General features: G+C 44.2%; 1 protein-coding gene across 3 annotated transcripts in view; it reads right to left on the bottom strand.

Annotated features, from left to right (window-relative positions):
• Positions 1-18367, bottom strand: part of TENM2 (teneurin transmembrane protein 2) — a 988081-nt gene that overhangs the window by 80696 nt on the left and 889018 nt on the right. For all 3 annotated transcript variants that reach the window (XM_061188437.1, XM_061188438.1, XM_061188439.1), the window contains 4 exons: positions 11929-12139; positions 7503-7622; positions 4057-4318; positions 3027-3294 (listed from right to left, as the gene is read on the bottom strand). In XM_061188437.1, coding sequence (XP_061044420.1) covers positions 3027-3294; positions 4057-4318; positions 7503-7622; positions 11929-12139 — 861 coding nt within the window. The remainder of the gene's footprint in view (positions 1-3026; positions 3295-4056; positions 4319-7502; positions 7623-11928; positions 12140-18367) is intronic.

Here is an 18367-nt window from a genome sequence, read left to right as displayed (position 1 = left end):
GGGACCGTTGTGCAACGTTGGTGGGACTGGAAACAGTATGGAGGTTCCTGAAAAATTAAATATTAAAGTACCATATGATCCAGCAATTCTACTTCTGGGAATATATCTGAAGAAATGGAAACACTATGTCAAAGAGATATTTGCACTCCCATGTTCATAGCAGCATAATCAAGATATGGAAACAATGTAAGTGTCCACTGATGGATGAATGAATAAACTGTAGTATGTATATATATATGTATGTATGTATGTATATGTATACATATATATAGTGTATATATATATACACATACATACATATATACATATGTGTGTGTGTGTATATATATATATGTGTATATATATATATATATATATACACACACACAATGAAATATTACTGAGCCATAAAAAATGGGAAATCCTACCATTTGCAACAACATGATGGAACTTGAAGGCATTATGCTAAGTGAAATAAGGCAGACAGAGAAAGCCAAACACTGTATGATCTCACTTATATGTGGAACTAAAACCAAAACAAACTCATAGAAAAACATATCGAACTTGAGGTTTACCAGAGGCAGAGAGTGGGGAAAGGGGAAACTGGATGAAGGTGGTGGAAAGGTACAAACTTCCAGATACAAGATAAATAAGTACTAGGGATGTAATGTACAACATGATGACTATAGTTAATACTGCTGTATGATATACAGGAAAGTTGTTGAAAGACTAAATCCTATGAGTTCTCATCACAATTTTCCTTTTTTCTCTTCTTTTTTATTGTATCTTTATGAGAAGATGAATGCTAGCTGAATCTATTGTGTTAATCATTTCACAATATAAGTAAATCAACTATCATGCTGTATGTCATAAATTTATACAGTGATGTATGTCAATTATTTCTCAGTAAAACTGGGGAAAATGAGCTAGCGATGAAAGGGAAAACCACAGGTTAAAAAAATTTAAGAGAACCCAGCTATTCCCCTCCTGGTATATATCCAGAGGACACCAAAACATTAATTCAAAAAATATATACACCTCTATGTTCACTGCAGTATTATTTACAATAGCTAAGATATGGGAACAACCTCACTGTCCATTGATGGATGAATTAATAAAGAAATTGCGGTATATATAGACAATCGAGTACTACTCAGCCATAAAAAGAATGAAAGCCTGCCAGTTGTGACAATGTGGATGGGCCTTGAAGGCATTATGCTAAGTGAAATAAGTCAGAAGGAGAAAGACAGATCCTGAATGATTTCACTCAATGTGGAATCTAAAAAACAAAACAAATGAACAAACAAAATAAAACAAAAACAAACTCAGAGATACAGAGATTAGATTAGTGGTTACCAGAGGGGAAGGGGTTTGGAGGGTGGGCAAAATGGGTGAAGGGGGTCAGCTCTATGGTGATGGGTACTAACTACAGTTGTGGTGGTGATTACTTTGTAGTGTATACAGATGTCGAATTATAATGCTGTAAACCTGAAACCTATATAATAACAAAAAATTTGTTGCAAAAGGTAGATCTTATTTGGATTCTGATTCAAACAAATAAAGTACTACTTTATTTTATGATACTCATAAGGCAACTGAAATATTGAACAATGACTGGCTATTCGACATTAAGAACTTATTGTGTTTCTTTGTTGTGATATTGTTGTTATGCTTTTAAAGTGTTTTTTAGAGATACACTCTGATATACTACAGATGAAATGATTTGATGTTTGGGACTTGTTTCAGAAAAATATGGGAGGCGGAGGAGTGGATGAAGGTAAGGAAGAAACAAGATGTGTTGATAATGGTAGGAGCTGGAGTACATGCGGTGCATTATGATATTCAGTCTTCTTTTTGATGTTGGCTATCATTTTGATATTGGCTAAAGCCTGACATAATATTTATTAAATTAGCCACTGTTTATATTTAAATGCACTCGTTACTCCAATAACTTACTACTGTCTTTAAGTTATTAACTCCACCCATTGACGAAGCAGACCACAAGGGCAATATTCGGAGCATGTGTAGCCTGCTAGGGCTGTGACTTTAGGCAACTTGCTTACCCTCTCCCTCTTGTCCCATCTGCACAATGGGGATTCTGAGAGGGTCTACTTGATAGGGTTATTGAGAGGTCACCCAAGACAAAGGATTTAGCACAGTGCTCTGCAGCAAGGGAGTGTCTGATAAACACTGGCTGCCAATTACAGTGAAAATTTCTGAGTTTGCTGGTTTCTTATTTTGGTAACTTATTGCAGTTCTTGAAACCCACAAGCCTATTGGTGAAGAAAATACAGGATTCTGGATTTTAATTAATCCCAGACAGCTTTTTACAAGTAAGAAAATATACTGGGTAGGTTGATATGAATCCACAGCTCACAACTCTTCAAAGACCGATAACGATACGACCCTTCTCTTATGGTGGTCTTTCCCAAGTGGGAAATCACGTGATTCCCTCAGAGGCAAAGCCTGAAGCATAGCACGTGGCTTTCAGCCCCCTTCTAGCTCCGTCTTCTGATTCTCTGGTTCTGTGCCACCTGAGAGTGTTCTCCCTGGAACATGATCGAGCCCCTGCCCACCTCTCTCCCCACCTCAAATAGTCTCCCTGTCCACTACATTCCAGCCACACTGGCCTATCTTTGTCCTTCAAAAACACCTCCCTCTTCTCTTTTTCTGCCAGGAAAAGAATGCTCTTTTCCTGATTTTCACACGGCTCCTTTTCATTCAAGTCTCTGTTTAAACATCACCTGCTGAGGAACCTTCCCTGAAGGCCCACCCACCGTTGCCCCTCTTCCCCAGTATACAACATATTTTTATTTTCATATTAGCACCTAACGCTGCTTGATATTTTCTTGTCCAGGCTGTGTTTATTATTTCGATCCCCCAGTAGAATAGAAAGTCCACGGAAGAGGACGCTTGTCTGCTTATGGACCACTGCCTCCCTAGCTACTAGAATAGTTCTTGGCACGTACTAGGAACTCAATAAATACAGGTTGATTTAATGCATGCCGAAATCCAAGAATCAATAAGGGGTTGAAACTGAAACATACCAACAGCGTCAGAGAGTCCGTAGACCCTTTGGCCATAGGCATCTGTCTTGTCCCAGATGAAGGTGTAGGCCAGGTTGGGAGAGGCCTGGAATGACTTCTGGAAGAGGTGCCCCTCTACAGCTACCATCAGATGGACCTTGATGAGGTTCAGGGGCACCGTGGACTGGGTCATGGTGATCTTCAGCAGCGACTTGTAGCCTGCGGTCCTGGAGCTCAGGTAGCGAAGCTTCACGTTGGAACCAGGGAGCTCAATTTCTTCATGAAGAACCTGGAGAGGAAACGCAAGGTAGACACACTGCATCAAAGGCACCCCGGCAGCTGGGCTGCTTGCAACCCAAGGCTACCTGTCTGCTACCACCCTCACCAAAGCATCACGCCTTACGGGGGAGTGCAAGAACCACTTTCCATGGCTGAGAAGAGAGGAAAAAAACCCCCAACAACCGAAACTTTATCCTGCACTACGGAGCAAAGTGGCTGAGGTTATGATTTTTGGATTAATAATTATTCTTGGTCACTGTTGTGTTTCTTTTTAAAACCACGCTGTTGGCAAAAGATGTAAATAAGAACAGCAGGCTTTATTGCTAGTTGCATGCAAGGAGGCCACAAGAGGCTGTAATTATATGAACCTGCAACTTCCATCGACAATTGCTATAAAGCAACAGGGAGGCAATAATGTAATATGCCCTCTGTCGTAACACCGATGTAGATCATTAAAGCGCCTCTCATCATGTATCTCTGTGACTAACAGGAATAAAAAGCAATTTGCAGGTGGGTTGCACATATGTGTATCGTTTTTATTCTATTCAAAGCTCCAGTGACTGCCAAAGTCTGGAAACACCTGGAATGTCCAGGAGAGATTCAGTTTTCTCTCCAGTGACTACAAATTCTACTGCGTTCTTACTTTTTGTCCCTCCCCCTTAATATTAGTTTCTGGCTTATCGAGGCAGAGAGAGATGGTGGGAGGAAGTCAGACAGCCAGTTTGGGTCAGGGCAGTATTGAGAGTCCCACCCTGGTACCCGGTGCTCCTACCTGGGTCTCAGGCACGATGGGATTCTGCCCAGGGGCAGCGCTGAAGAAGGTGGACAGAGGGGAGGAGATGATGATTGGATCCGGCCGGACAAAGCCACTGAGGTCACAGCTGGGGATGGAGTTCTCCTCTGTCTTCATCACCAGCGTGTCCATGGCATAAAAGCTATTCCACGGCAGCCACACGGTACGCTCCTGGCTCATGAACGGGGCTCGCTCAAAGTGCAGGGTCAAGGAGGCGCCGCCATTGGCGATCAGGTCAAACCTGGAGAGGGGGTAAGTGAGCTCACTGAGAGGGGTGAACTCACCTGCAGACCAGGTAGGTGCTCTGACCTCCAGGCTGAAGGCAGTGGGAGGGGCAGAGCAGGCAGGAGAGGAACACGGGCTTTGTGGGAACCCAAACTCTACCACTCACTAGTTGTGTGACCGTGGGCAAGTTGCTAACCCTCTCTCAGCCCCCGTTTTTTCATCTGTGAAATGGGAATAATTATACCGATGTCACGGTGTGGCTGAGAGGATGAAATACTGTGATGAATTCAAAGTAGGGGTCAGCTGACTCGGCCCATGAGCTAAAGCCGGCCCACCACCTGTTTTGGTAAAAAGTTTTATTGGAATCCCAGCCACGCCCATTGATTGGCTTATCCTCTCCAGCTGTTTCTGACCTACAGTGGAAGAGCCTGGTAGTTTTAACAGGAACCATATGGCATCAAAGCCTAGAATAGATACTACCTGGCCCTTTAAACGTGTGTCCCCCTCCTCCCCTCCCCGCCCCCCCCTCATGTAAAGCATTTAGCATCGTGCTAGGCTAATAGGAGTCTTCACTACATCGTGGAGTTACAATGATTCGATTCTAGGACACAGGGAGGGGCTCATGAAAGCTTTCTTTTCATCAACCTGTACTGTTTCTGATTTTTTTTTTTTTCCTTTGGTTTCACAGAAGCTTAACTTTTTTTGAGATACAATTGACATATAACATTATATTAGTTTCAGGTGTACAACATAATTCGATATTTGTATATATTGTGAAATGATCATCACCATAAATCCATTCATCACCACACCTAGTTACAATTTTTTTTTCTTGTGCTAAAAACTTTTAAGATCTGTCTCAGCAACTTTCAAATATACAATATGGTATTAGTAGCTATAGTCACCATGTTATACATACATCCCAGGACTTATTTATCACTAGAAGTGTGGACTTTTTAACCCCCTTCATCCATTTTGCCTTGTTTCTGATATTTTTTTCCAAAACACAAATTTATTTGGCATTTGGATGAAATGGTTCTTACTATTTCTGATATTTTTGACAATCGTTCTTAAACTATATTCCTGTTTTCCTCCAGAGCTGGATGGAAGTGTATTACTAGTAAAGTAAAATAAAGGTAGTTCTTCCCCAATTAATGGAAAAGAACGTTAATGGAGAGAAGGCTCTCAATTTTGTGCTTTACTCCTCCACCGGGATCTCAACTCTTTGAGGGCAGTGGTACTCCCTTGTATACACTTCAGAATCCCCAGCAACTAGCAGAGTTCCTGGATCACAGTAAAAACTCAATGAAAATATACGGACTCACTGGCTTCACTGAATTTTGGTAACACTTTTAGTGTTTTTCAATAGACATAAAATGAGTGAACATGGAACATATGAATATTAAGGTAAATATCATGGTGGAAGAGTTTATTCTATTAATTTGTTTATATTTTATTTTGGGACATGCATGCTGCTGGGGATGCTTTTTTAAAAAAATTTATTTATTTTTGGCTGCATTGTGTCTTCGTTGCTGCACACGGGCTTTCTCTAGTTGTGGCGAGCGGGGGCTACTCTTGGTTGCAGTGTGCAGGCTTCTCATTGCGGTGGTTTCTCTTTGTTGTGGAGCACGGGCTCTAGGCACAAGGGCTTCAGTAGTTGTGGTGCACGGGCTTAGTTGCTCTGAAGCATGTGGGATCTTCCCAGACCAGGGCTCAAACCCGTGTCCCCTGCATTGGCAGGCAGATTCTTAACCACTGCACCACCAGGGACGCCCGGGGATGGTTTTGTATAGGGTACAGGAGAGTCAAATGTTTTGAAGTGAAATTGTTCCTCGTTGGGATGATAGCATCAAACCACCCATGTCTGTGGCACACACCACTACACAACAGATTGTGGGATTCCTCGGAGCATTTCCAAACACATCCTGTGACTTCCAGGGCTTTGCTACCTGGACAAGCTGAAGAATCACCGATCCATGAGGTTGGAGAGATGAGCTGGGAAGTGGATTTAGGTGATAATTAGTCAGGAAGCAGCTGAGAGGGATGGGGCAGCATAAGGTAGGGAGAAACATCAGACCAAGGACTCAGAAATGTCCTCTGGTGTCGTCACAGGACTTACAGGGCAAGAACACTGGCTTCTAAGAATGAACAAGCACCGAGGCAGCTCGGCATGGTACACCTTCACAGTCCTAGCGCTTTCAGCTAATTAGAATTGCCTGCACCTAGTGAATACCGAGAATATTTGGTTTCAGAGGTGAAAATAGGAGGACAGGGCTACTGTGGGCTGGTGATTTTTGAAACTACCTGCAAGGCTACCTTAGGACATGAGGAAAAAAGACCAGATTCTTCACCAGAGAAAGGCAAGATTCACAGCACATGATACGTTTATGATTTTCCAGGTTCCGGTTTTATAGAAAAAGTGTTGCATCAGATTTATATCAACCGTCTCCTCTTTCATTTGGGATAGAATACAATAGTGTGTCTGTGTGTGTTTTAAGGCTAGGGTGGGTGAGTTGTTTTCCTCTTCCCACAGATTTCATTTCTTCTTTTTATCTTTTTCTTTAAATTTCAAGTCCATGCCCAACGGATTAAGGAAATGACAGAGCTTTCATCTTGGTGGAGGCTGCATGGGTGCGGGTTTTCAATCAGAAGATAATAGGGAAAGGTTGCCTCCTTCACACCGCAGGGTGACGGCTAAATGTATCTAATTAGGCTTCTCTGATTACATCCCACCCCCTCAAAACAGGAGCGAAAATAACACAACTCCTGAAGCCACAGATGAAAGCAGAAGGGGTTCACCACAGGACACTGTGGCATGTGGGTCCTTGTCACCCTGCACTGCCTTTGATTTAAAATAAAATAGGAGTGAGGTTCCAAGAGCTACTCTCCCTTCCTTCTGGCCTCCGCCACACTCAACACCAACACACACACACACACACAAAAGCATTTACCTGCCATGGAAAAAGCATTGCTGTGGGCAGCCCTGGAGAGGTCAGCCATTCTAGTTATTTTCCATTTCTGAGACCATACTAAAAATATATATATATATATATATATGGGGGGGGATTCTCCCTAGAGATCTGGCCTGGTGGGTCTCCCCCCAGTCCACAAGGGGGAGGCACATGGTTCCAAGCCAACAGCGCCATCTGTCTCTTTGCAGCCTCAGTCCTAAGTAAGTGGAGCCCCACAAAGCTACTTACGTGCCATCTTGGCGGGTAATGGTGTAGCCGTATTTTGGATACTTGACAAAAGACACGTTCACACCAATCAGGGGAGTTCCATCTGTAGTTACTACTTGGCCTCGGATGAGAGAAACCAAGCTGAGAGAAAGAGAAACACAAGCTTTTGAGCCCCAGGCAGGAGAACAAGGGGACAAGGGGGTGTCGTCGAGTTCCCCTTCCCCATTGCCCACCCCCCATCCTCATCTGGTCGCTAAGGCAAGGACGAGACCTTTAAACATGAACTTCTGGCTTCACACGAGCACATCTCAATGAGAGATGTGGGCCAGAGGGATGTCTCAATGCTGGCGTTCCCCGAGGAACAGTCTGGGGTGAAATCCACGGGCAACATCTTCAGTCACTCTGCTGGGCGATGGGGTCCCCTGTGCACATTTCCTCTGCCCTCAGCCTCACTCCGTTTCTTGACATCACTTGCCTTTTGCTTGGCCTGAGCTTCAGGCTGCCCCTCATCACTCATGTTTGTGCCTTAGCCTGGCACGGAGAGTATTATCCTTGGGTGAGAGCTTCCCCATCTGCCTACTCTTTTCCTTTTTTGGCTGTGGAGGAAGGCACTGTTACTCTTCTCCTCCAGGCTGGGATGACAGAGGGAGTGGGGGTTTGGGTGGTGGGAGCACACAAACGTTTTTTATGAGGCTGGGACATATACATACATTATTTTTTTTGTTGCCCTTTAAGAGCAAAATTTCTCACAATCCATGGCATCCTGAGGCAAAGAGAACATTAGAGAATTTTTTTTTTTTTTTCTGGTAGAACTATCTTGGATTCTGGATTCCGTGTAACTATGTATTTCTCTTACATCAAATTCCTGCTACCAGGATTTGGGGCAGGGGAGCGGGGAGGTGGTATATACCTCTCAACTTTTTGCCACCATGAGCGAAAGCCCCCCTCTCTCCAGATCATAGTAATTAGAACTTTCCCAAAGATGCCAGCATTCAACCAGTTCCTTCTGGGAAATCCCATAAAGCAATAGAGATGCCACAATAGTCTACTCAAAATCCATGGAGAGAGAATGCACACGCCTCCCTTCACCTGAATTCTCCTGACTTCATAGAGAAATGGGCTAATGAGAAGTTCCATTTTTGTGCCAAGTTTCCAGCCTACCAGGCAGGTTTGCAGCTGTATTGTTGGCCTTCAAGCCACTGGGCAATTTGGCGAAGGCAGAGAGGTTCTTAGGCGTCCAGATTCTTGGACACACTCCCAATTTCTGGACCAGGTAATAAAGCTGACCTGTTCTTTGCCAGAATCTTGTCCAAGTCTGCTCAATTTTTGGAATGCACTTATTTCTGCAGTCCCAGGTGAACCAAAAACTGGAAGAATGCTCTCTCCAAGCACCTCTCTTTTTATTAGCAATCCCCCCAACTGTTCAACTCCGACCCCTTGATGATCTCAGGAGGGTTTAGACTGTTCCACTGACAGCTCTAATTGTCTGCTACTGGCTACCTAACAAATGAATTCCATTTTTAGCTGGTTCCAACCACAATGCTACAGTCTTTTGAAAGTGGAAAACTAATTTATGAAAATAATTCTTTCGTTCAATTCCATTTCCTTATCTTAGCTCAGACTAAGATTTCTTTCAGGCCTTCCTAGACACTATTTTAAAATCAATGATGTGTGTTGATGACCACAAGGTACAAGCTGCTCGTGATGAGAAAACAAAATTGGGAGTACATCCCACAGTGGAGTATTTTTCCCCTCCATTTTTTATACAACTGTTATTTCTTTTAAATCATTCCTGTAGCATAAGACTTTGCAGAGTGCCATAGGAATAAAGAGAGCTGGGTTGCCTGTGATTTCTACCCTCTATTTTCCTAATTCTTCATTGCTGCTGGCTTCCTATCGTCTCTAGGCAGTCAATTTGCAGAAAAGATTCAGCTAAGACATGCTATCAGTTCGTTTCTATTTATGATTATTGGTGTGTAACAATTATCACATTATCTAGATAGTGAGATCTGCTCTATAAATTATAGTGGTGGAGTCCAGGCATTTTAGTTATTTTTGTATGCCATTATCTAGGGGAAACGCCTTCTTAGAAGTCTTGAATTAAGCTCTTTTTTACTCCTAGCTTTGTCTTTCATTATTTGTCAGAGGATAATGCACTGAAATTCACATGCTTGGTGAACTTCAACCTATGTCTTGGAGTAACATTTTGCATTTCTGAATTATGGATCCAAGCCGACATGCTGGAGCGTGGGCCCATTTGGGTGATGCTATTGATTGCCACCTTCAGAGCTTCAGAGAAGCTTTCTCTAAAGCAAGCTTCTTTTGCCCAGATCTCTGGGGCTGGTATAGTCTACCAAATATTCTGGAGTCCCTGCCTGCTCCCCTACATCTTGCCTCTAAACTCAGGGTGCCTTCTGGGAGTGGTAACTACTGGTGAGGAGGATAAGACTGATTTTCAACGCACAGGTGAAGAAAGAGTATGAAGAGGAGATGAGGAAATTACTGGATTTAGAGTAGAAATAATAAAATGTTAAGAGGAAGCCGACTGAAACAGAGCACGAGTCTTTGAAAGATGCCCTTACAGTATAAGCAAACTGTATGCAAACCTCACCGAAATGCTCATGGACTAGTGCAAGGGCCTGTCGTGAGTCTCTGGCAATGGGAATTATGTTCATAATTAAAAAGAAACATACCTACACAATCCCTGTCCCAGAACTGGGATTTAATAAGCAGAGAAAATATTTTTTTGTTCCGAGATCTGTGGTTTATTTTTTTGAGGGTTACTCATATTAAAATAAAATTACTGTGTGTAGTATAATCTGTATGTATTAATTTAATTTTAACAATCAAGAAAATAAAGTTTGAGGTTAAATAACTTGCCTAACATGACACAGCTAGAGAGTGTCGGGGGCTGAAATAGACAAGGGCTGAGATTATTTTTTCTTTTCTATTTTATTTTTAGTAAAACCAGAACAGAGAGAGGCTAAAGTTGCTGGCCCAAGGTGACCTCATTAAGAACCCTCATAGTCAAAGAGCTGCCAGGAATTGGGGCTGCACAGTTTCCCAGAGAGTTCTAAGGGGCTGTAGAATTAATTGGCTGTACCATTACCCACCACCTCCCCATCCCACCCTCACCAGGCTCTCCCAGGGAGGAGCGGAGTCTCAGTCATGGCCTGATGATGTTTCCTCCCCAAAGTCTAATGAGGGGGGCTCCAAGACAATCACTTATAAAGGTAAGGGCTCCTCTAAAAAGTAAAGTCTGGTATTTCCTTCGCCAGCGAGAAGCCTGCTTAAGCAGTGTTATTTCCCGAGTTGCTTCAGGGTCTGCCCAGACCTAAGTGAGGATGAAGAAAACTAAGAGAAAGATGGCATGAAGAGGGCTGTCAGAGGGGTAAGGGGGCAGGGACAAGTTCCTAGTTCCTAGAGGTTCCCAGTTCTTATTTCTCCATGAGAAGGGGCGCCCCCAAGAAGATCACACCCACCATCCTCACATCTGCAGACACCAGCGTTATCTGGACCCAGTCCAACCCAGAGTGAGATCAGAGATGTGCAGGCAGGCCTGAAGAAGATCCCTGCCTCTCCTATCCTTCCTTCCACCCTCAGAATCAGAAACAGTGCCTAGAAGACAGAACGGGCCAGGGGGTATCTCAAAGCCAACTCTTCCCCTTGCTTTGTTCTCCAGGGGTACACTTCTAACCTGCCCTGGGTGGGGGGGGGAGGAGAGGCCAAGCTGATTACAAAATAAATCCAGAATTTGCCTCTAGAATATTCATAAGCCTCAAATTAGCAACTGAGAGCAAATGGAAACTCAAGAGAAACCCCCATCCTACCCCCACCCCCCGCCATTTTGGAATGAGAAGGGGACACGCACTGGCACGATGCCTAGCACAAAGCAGGCAATTAGCAGATGCAACTGATGGGGTGGGTGACTGTGAGGATTAGAGCCAATCTACTTCAAATCTCTAGCTCATCACAGGCGTTCAATAAATTCTAGCAACTGGCATCATCTTGACTCTAAGATGCCACAAATGGTAAGTTGTGTTATTAAGTTTATAACTGCTTTTAAAAAATACTCTGTTGAATGAAATATTTCAGTGATGATCAAACAAGAGCCACAGTGAGTGGTATTCTAAAAGGAGATTTAATATAACAATAATGTCATAAAATAATAGATCATAAAAATGATCTAGAACCCAGGCAATCAACAGGTGTCTCTAAGCAGGTTCTGGGTTGCAGGTGGCCAAATCCCATAGAGGGACCAGGACCCTGTTCTGGAGCTTGACCCACAGAGACGAAAGGGCCGTCTATGAACCAGAGCAGGGAGCTGCTCCCATGGGGTAGTTTCCAGGCCAACTAGGCCCACAGAAAAACCAGGAGCACTTCCTCCTGCTCGGACAGGAAGGGAAGCAGCGACCTCAGCCACCTGCGGGGACAGAAGGGCGCCTACCTGCTGTTGAAGGGGTTGTCTCCAGGAATGATGTGGGTGCTGTCTTTGCCGGCCAGGAGCTTGATGCGGTCGTAGAAGGACTTCACTGCGGGTGAGTCTGTCTGGCCCTGCTGAATGATGTCCAGGGGGTCCCGGGACCCCCGGCAGAGCAGGCTGTTCTGACAGGCTGACTGCAGGCAGCAGTCAGGGTCCAGGCAGTCCACCAGGCCATCTGGAAGGGCAGAGACAGAGCCAGGGGTCAGTAGATTTCATGGCACAAAGCTGCTTTGAGATGCGAACATCTTTGTCCTGAGCAGCCTCAACCCTTCCCAACGGTCTGAATTGGCAGGTTTCACACAACAAGCCTAGTATAATTCCACTATATACTCACAGGAAATAAAAGACTGAAAGGAAATAATTGAGAATGCGGACAAATGGTTATCCCCAGGTAGTAGATTAGGGTGTTTCTCTCTTTTTCTTTTTTGTATTTTTCTGGAATTTCTACTTTTTCTATCGTGATCAAGTATTATTTGAGTGGTTGGCAATAAAAACAAACACGTTGCTCTTAAACAACATAGCGCAAAAAAATTAACCTGTTGCCATATCTCAGGGGCCCGTGCTAATGGGTGTGCAAGTCATCAAAATGCATGGGATTCCTTAAATCTTGCTTCAATGGAGAAAAGCATCCCGTCCCTTCTCCCTCTAAGCCAGGGAGGGTACTGCTGACTAGTGCGAGAACCAGGGTGATGAGTTTGACACTTTCCAGGAAATGTGGAGAAATGGCTTTAGCTTGAGCACACACAAACTAAGCCACTAGTTTCCCCAATTGCTTCTGGAACTACCTTCCCCATACCTGCAGGACTTTGAACATTCTGATCTATTTGCCTAGATTCCTGCCTCTCCATCTCTTTCCTGAGCTGATTCCTATTCATCTACCCTTCAACAAATATTTGAGTGCCATCCCCGTTAGGGAAATAAAACAGGGAACAAAGAATGATGGTGTCTGTCCTTAAGGAGCTGACAGTATAGCGGAAGAAACAGATTATGACTCATCCTTTAAGACCCAGACTAGGTGTGGCCTCCTCCAGGAAGCCTTCCTGATGATGCCCCGGCTAGGTTAGCTATTCCCATTCTGTGTGTCCCTGAGTCAGAGAATGGTTCTCAGAGAATGGTTTTGCATCACAATCCCGTGGGGAGAATCAAGGGCCTACCCCAGACCTCCCCAGGCACAGCTTCCAGGAGCAGGTCCTGGAGTCTGCACTTTAAACATGATTCTCAGGTGATTCTAATGCACAAGAAATACTAGAAACCGCTGTTAAAGCCAACTTCCTTGTACTAGAATTAATTGTCTCCGTATGCTTGCCTTCCTGTCTGGAAAATGAGCTCTTTGAAAAGAACAGTGTCGTATTCGTTTTTATATTCATGCCTCGCTTAGTGCCAACCATGGAATCAGGCACTCAACAAATGTTTGTTGAATGAGTAAATGACTGTTTCCCATTCCTCACATGTCTGTTAGGGCTGAGGATGGGGGTGTTTAGGGCAGTGTTTGCTCCTTAGAATTCCTATTAGAATGGATTAGTTAGCCAACCCTTCTTCACTCTGCTGGGAATTGATTGAATACACAGTGTAGGAGCTTGGAGAGTAACTTGCTTACATGTAACTCCTTGATTTGATAGCGAGGCATTTTGGGGCCATAATTAGCATCACAGAAACATGCACTCCAACCCTGGGCTGTGACTTGACAAACACTTGAACTGGAACGCTGAATCAGAGGCCTGGCTGTGTGCTTTAAATTTACTACAGTGTAATTTTTTGGCATTACCCTTTACGTTTGGTTCCACTAATGAAATTGAAATATTTAATTTCACTAAAGTGCCACTGTAATTTAGCAATTAATGTACAATGATTTTAATGCATTACTTTCTTTTTAGCAAACAAACAAATTAGGAGGTTGCATGTTCTGCTCAGCTTTAAATGACTAAAACTAGCCTCTCATTTTCCACATGGGCAAATATTGCTCGTGTGCCTCGTAACACATTTAGATTTACAAAATTTTCTGGAAACGCAGACACAGGAGGGTGAGCAGGCGTGCATGCTTGAAATTTAGAGACTTTCAAAGTCATGGCTCTGAGCACCTCAGCCGGATGTGCTGGTTGAATCGGGTGCCCCCCAGGGGCCCGCAAATCTCAGACCCAAGAAACGGTGCTGGAGAATTGTATCTCAGCAGCAGGATGACCCTGAGGTACCATTTCAGACCCACGTTCAGATCATCCAGTGGCTCCCAGGGTCCTTGGCAGAATAAGAAAAAGAAAAGAATAGAGGGAAAAAAAAAAAAAAAAGGCAGCGTATTCTGCCTCTACCATCACCTTCTATGGACCGCCTTCATTAGACAGAAGGAATCCACCACGGAATGCCTGCTTCAGATGTAAAAATATCCTGCTGAGACATGTTGGCAGTGCTTCATCCAGACGCTGCAGAAACTTCTCAGGTGAGAAGAAACCCGCTGTTATTAGCACTATAGAGTTCTTTAAGGCCACCGGCCTCTTCCCATTAGGAGTTCCATCCATCTCTGGTGGCCTTTTCCTCCTGAAGCTGGGAATGTGCCACCTCCCACCCCCAACCCTTTCCCACCCACTCCATACAACCAGCTTGAGGGCCTCGCATCAGGATCGAATAATAAATTACGACAGGCTTGCCTATTAAGCACTGAACGTTTTCCTCTCCCAACCTCCTCTAGTCTGCTATTCCTTCTGTGACCGTGACTGCTTCGAAAGCATGGACCTCAAATTTCCCCACTGTTTTGTTGACTCCAGGCTTTTTATTCAAGGGCCTGTCTGGCAGGAGATGTCCTACGAACACATCAGCAATAGCAGATGGCAAACGCTAACAAAAAGGGGATAAAGAGGATAGAAATGATTTCCTCCTACATATTTACATTTACCTGCTCCAGAGATGGTGCATTTGGGGTTCTATCCATTACTGTGAGCATACGTTGCGCCTGTAATGACCTCATCATGTTTCGTGATTATGGCCTGCTGCCGCCGAACACTTGCAGACAACACTGTGAACTTGAAACTGGCACTCCAATCTCCCCGTGGCCTGTCAGTCATGAGAAGCGCATCTTTATGCCAGCAAGCCCCTCGCATGGAGTCTGACATGGCAATCTTCAGTAAATTACCCTGTCACTGACAATCTTGCAGTTATCTCGCAAACAATCAAGCAGGCAATCAAACTGTTCTGAATTGCCAGTTCAGGACCTGAGAGGCTGCCAATGTCTCCATTCAACAGGGGCATGAAAGCGGCACAGTCCCCCTGTGACACTGGACGATTTATTTTTTTATTTATCCACCTCCTTATTTGTTTGTCTGCTTGGCTTTTTTCCTGGTGAGAGAGGTTTGCAGAGACTTCGAAAAGGGCCCCATTCTGACTCAGTGGTCATGGGAAAGTGACCCAGGCCTTCCCCATCGGCGCGCAGTGGTGCCCTGCATCTGCTTAATAAACATCCTCATTTACGCCACTCTGTGAGGTGTGGCTGCCGCCTATCATCTAGGTGCTTTCTGTTAGAACGCACGCTAAATCATAGCTCTGGCTGTGTCCCACGCACATACGTCATATGCTAATTGTAATGGCCACTTCAGAGGAATACGGACATGGAGAAACTTTCTGGGAACGGTAGATTAGGCATTCTTTGTCTTGCTTTTGATAAAGAAAATCAGAGAATCTTTCATAACAGGTCTGGCAACGTGATGCAGAAATCAGGTTAATGCTACATTGAAGCCTTTGGATTGGAATTCCCAAGGTAAAAAGCCAAAAAATCTATACAGCGTCAGAGGTAAGAGCCTGGCCTGCGGAATCCTCTAGGGCCTGGCTGTGTGAGCTTAGGAAGATAATCAACCTGGCCGAAACTCGATTTCTTTGCCTTTAAAACTGAGTGATAACAATGCATATATCAAAGGGTTATGTGATGGGAAGTTGACAGATATAATATCAGTCTGGCATACAGTATGTGTTCAATGAACAGTAGGTATTACTATAACCAGAAACTCCCTGAAGTTTTCCACTTTTTTAATTTATAAAAACTGGACATAAAAATAAATGAAATGAATGTCCCCTGATTAGAGTCATTCACTGATATGTGCTATGGGTAGGTTGCATCTTGGCAAGAATGCTATGTTTTCAAATAGTGATAAGATAATAATAATGGGTGGTAATAATAAATGCTATATATTGCACAGGATTTACATATATTCTTGATTTAAATCCTCATGGTAACCCTACAAAGCAGAATAATATAACCCTTAAGCTGCAGACCCTGGATCAGGGTATCTGGGTTTGAATCTCAGATCAGCGACTACCAATCTGCTGACCTTGGACAATTAACTGCTCTGTGCCTCAGTTTCCTTATGTACAAAATGAAGAAGATGATAACATTAGAAGGTGCTGTTGGGAGGATGAAAGCAGTTATTACATATTCAGGACTTGGAAGAGCGCCTGGTGTAGCAAGCACTCACTAAACTGTGTATTATCCCCCGCATCACGGTATCACCCATCCTATAGAGTTGGAAACTGAGGCTCAGAGAAGCCGAGTAAGTTATCCAAGAGGCAGAGCAGCAGCTTTGGAGAAAAAGTAGGAAAAGGCAACCCATGAGGTCATCACCCTTGTCTTCTTCATTATCGGAAGGAGGAGATGTTTCCTTCCCAAATGGAGGCTGAAGACAGGGCAGTGGACACCCATCAAGCTGGGAAAGTGTGAGCAGCCATGAGATTTCATCACTTCTGAAGGCCTGTCTGCTCCTACAGCTGGGGAAGTGTTTGGCTGTTTGAAATGAACATCTGAAAAGGAATCAACATGAGAAACAAGATGCCTGGGAATTCATTCCCTGCAAGGCAGGCTGCTGAGGACCACGCTATTTACCTGTGAGACTCAAACCCCCTTTCAGCCCTTTACTGCTGGCACAAGGTTGCACTTCTGGGTGGGCTGCAGGTTTGTGTCAGCTGTTTCCAGCCCCTGCCTAGTTTGCTCTGCAAGACTTTTTAAGGAGCTCCTAAACAGTCAAGAGATTTAACCTCAAAGCCTTAATTGAACACCTACTAATGATGCTACACTCAGGGGGAAGGGGGTCACGGGTAAACAGAGAGGTTACGGAGAAGCCACAGCAAACATCTGAATATTTCCGAGTTGGCTGAAACATGCACAGCTTTTCTGTCTCGGGAAGGCTGCCTGACTCCATGCATCACTCCTACACGGAAGCAAAGTCTCCAGGAATGAGAGGAGGTTTATTTCATTTATTTCCTCTTTGATCTTCGTAAACTGGGCAGCTTTGGGAGAATCCAGATGGAAGCATTTGGGTCAGTTTTGGGTGCCTTTTGTTCCCTGCAGCTTGGTATGCAAGTGACTCCCTCTACAACCTGCATGAACTCTCCGGTTTTCTTGGGCATTAAAGGCTTCAGAGGAAGATCCAAATTTACTTTTCTTAGTTTTATTTTGTGACAGGGTGGCACAAATCGACTCCCACAATTCACTTCAGGCACCACGGATAGCGCTGCTAGCGTCTGCATGCAGCACTGGCTTGGGAACTAGGCAGCAGCTCAGATTTGAAAAATGAGCCCCACTTTTCCCAGACCACGGTTTGCTGAGAGGGACTACCAACCACCAAATCTACCTTCCCCACTCAGTGGGTCAGGAGGCCGTAGGGTGGACTGAGTAAAACATGGGCTTTTAAGACTACATAGTCTTTCATTTATAGGATGCTCAAGAACAGGCAAAGTTCATGAATTACAGTAGAAAGTTAGAAATTGTGGTCACCTTTATGGGGAGGCATTAGCTGGAAAAGAATATAGGGGACTTTTCAGGTTCTGGGAATTTTCTAGATCTTCATCTTATCCACTTGGCTACACAGGTGAATATGTCTATAAAAATTCATCAAGGTGTATATTTAAGATTAGGCACTTTATGTATTTGCTAACAGACTGACTTTAGGCAAGATAATCACCCGTTCTGTGCCGTCTTCCTTATGTACAAAGTAGGCATGATGATGAGGATGGTGATGATGATGATGATGATACTTCAAGGAGCACTGGGAGGATTAAAGAAGATAATCCACATAAGGTCCTTAGAACAGTTGTGAGCACCTAGTAACCTACTAAGTGTCTCTGAGTCACTTCTACTTCTTTTCTTCTTTGTGAGTCTTCTTGGCATCATATATGTTTGTTTCGCATCCAGAGTGAGGGACTCGCCAAATTCTCATTTTCCCAGGAAAAATACAGGGAGTTAAGGTGGTGAACGCAATATACCCTAGGGCTATTTTTGAGATCGGTTAACAGTGGGGAGGTGGGGAAATCAATGAAGCAGTGGCGAGAAGGCAGGAGGCAACAAGCTGGGGCAAGAAGGGAGAGACCTGCGCTGTCTGCTCTTTGTGATGGAAATGAAGAGGGAGCAGGGCGCGCTGGAGGGCACCCT

This window comes from Eubalaena glacialis, chromosome 4 (genome assembly GCF_028564815.1).
Source record: "Eubalaena glacialis isolate mEubGla1 chromosome 4, mEubGla1.1.hap2.+ XY, whole genome shotgun sequence".
NCBI lineage: Eukaryota > Metazoa > Chordata > Mammalia > Artiodactyla > Balaenidae > Eubalaena > Eubalaena glacialis.
The sequence above is the reverse complement of the archived record's forward strand: the minus strand, read 5'-3'. Positions and strand labels throughout refer to the sequence as shown.